Source organism: Arachis duranensis, chromosome 3 (genome assembly GCF_000817695.3).
Source record: "Arachis duranensis cultivar V14167 chromosome 3, aradu.V14167.gnm2.J7QH, whole genome shotgun sequence".
NCBI classification, from domain to species: domain Eukaryota; kingdom Viridiplantae; phylum Streptophyta; class Magnoliopsida; order Fabales; family Fabaceae; genus Arachis; species Arachis duranensis.
Window position 1 is genome coordinate 27,624,147 of NC_029774.3, and position 1,600 is coordinate 27,625,746.

At 35.6% G+C, this 1,600-nt stretch overlaps 1 protein-coding gene across 1 annotated transcript in view; it reads left to right on the forward strand.

The window, feature by feature from the left end:
* Nucleotides 1–432, forward strand: part of LOC107478347 (casparian strip membrane protein 5-like) — a 4,641-nt gene extending 4,209 nt beyond the window's left edge. Inside the window, exon 3 of the mRNA XM_021136719.2 lies at nt 292–432. Coding sequence (XP_020992378.2) covers nt 292–432 — 141 coding nt within the window. The remainder of the gene's footprint in view (nt 1–291) is intronic.
* The last annotated feature ends 1,168 nt before the right edge of the window (nt 433–1,600 follow it).

Consider the following 1,600-nt stretch of genomic DNA (forward strand, 5'->3'; position numbering starts at 1 on the left):
ATACTATTAGATTAAAAAATATATCATATATTATTTTATACTAAAATATCCTTTTAACTTATTATAAAATAAAAATCGCAAACTGTCTCTTAAATTTTGTTAGGGTTTCACCTCAAGAAATGGATCTAATACAACAAAATACGACAAAAAATCAAGATTCGGGTGAATCTCGATCTAAACTAACAAAGAGATTGCATGAAAATGGTGGCGAATAAGACTAACTGATTGGAGAACATGCCAAAAGTGTCATATAAGGATTCTTTTCTCTCTTCACTAGGGATCATGTTGAAGGAGAAAGAGGATTCTATTAAAGATGTTGATGTGGATCCGAAAGACAAATGGTATCAAGAGAAAGAAGCACCAAATAAAGGGGATAAACCCTTTGACCCATATCCAATCATTTCAATTTCTAAAGCAAATTTTGATGAGTAGTGCAGCCCTGGCAATCTAACATGCTGCTCTCATTGTCAAGGTTCTTGGCAAGAGAATCTATTTAGGATTCATGAAATAATGACTCAATAGAAATTTGGTGAGAAAATGTAAGATTAACATTATTAATATAGATCATAGATTATTTTTTGGTTTATTTTTCAAATAAAGACTATTACTCGCACGTCTTGTTTGGTGGACCATGGATGGTTGTGGGACATTATTTGATAGTTCAGAGATGAAGATCATTTTTCTTGACGTCTGAGAGTGAAATAAAGAAGATTGCATCATGGATCAAGACTCCTAATCTTCTTATGGAGCTCTATAACCATCATTTCTTGCGGCATGCGGGTTCAATGAGAGGAACTATAGTAAAAGATTGATAAAACTACATTGATAATATTAAGTATGAAAGGCTTCATGTCATCTGTTTTAATTGTGAAAAGAGCAATGCTAGGGGACAGTAACTTTTGTGATTGTTAGCCATCAACTAACCATCAATGATGATTTGATGGTGTGAGATTGGTGTGAGATTTCATCCAATGGCTCACCTTTCTCTGCTGGTTACATGCTGGCCAAAATTCAATAGAATTGTTGGCCCTTAGACTTTCCCTTGTAAAAAATATGGTCATAGAAGTGACGAATGCACTGAACCGGTGATGGGCTTTGAAAGACTATTGTAGATGGAGGGTACATGAGTGGTGGAGGTCGTCGAAGGAAGGGCATCAGCTAATACTATTGCCAACCCCGAGGATATTCAAGAAAAATTGGGATCGACTGGTGAACATAAGGCTAATCAAGACCCACCCAATTTCAGGCCATAGATGATGGTGAGACGACCAATTAGAAAAAATAAGAGAAATTGATACCACCAACGGAATGTCCTATTTTGGTGAATGAATCCCTGGATAGTAGGGAACGAAATAATGGAAACTCAAATAAAAATCATGAGGTAAGATCAAGATGTAATATCTTGGATGAGGAAAATCCAGAAGGTGCGTGTGATACGGACGTGGAAGCTAAGCATGCAGGTAATTCAAATGAAGAAGTGAATGTCAATAATAACATGCAAAATGGGCTTGTCAAAGAGAAACCCAAACTGATACAAAAAATAGCAGCATGGTCTAAAAAAGAGTTGGCAAAAATTTATAAAATACCAAAAAGACCTTAC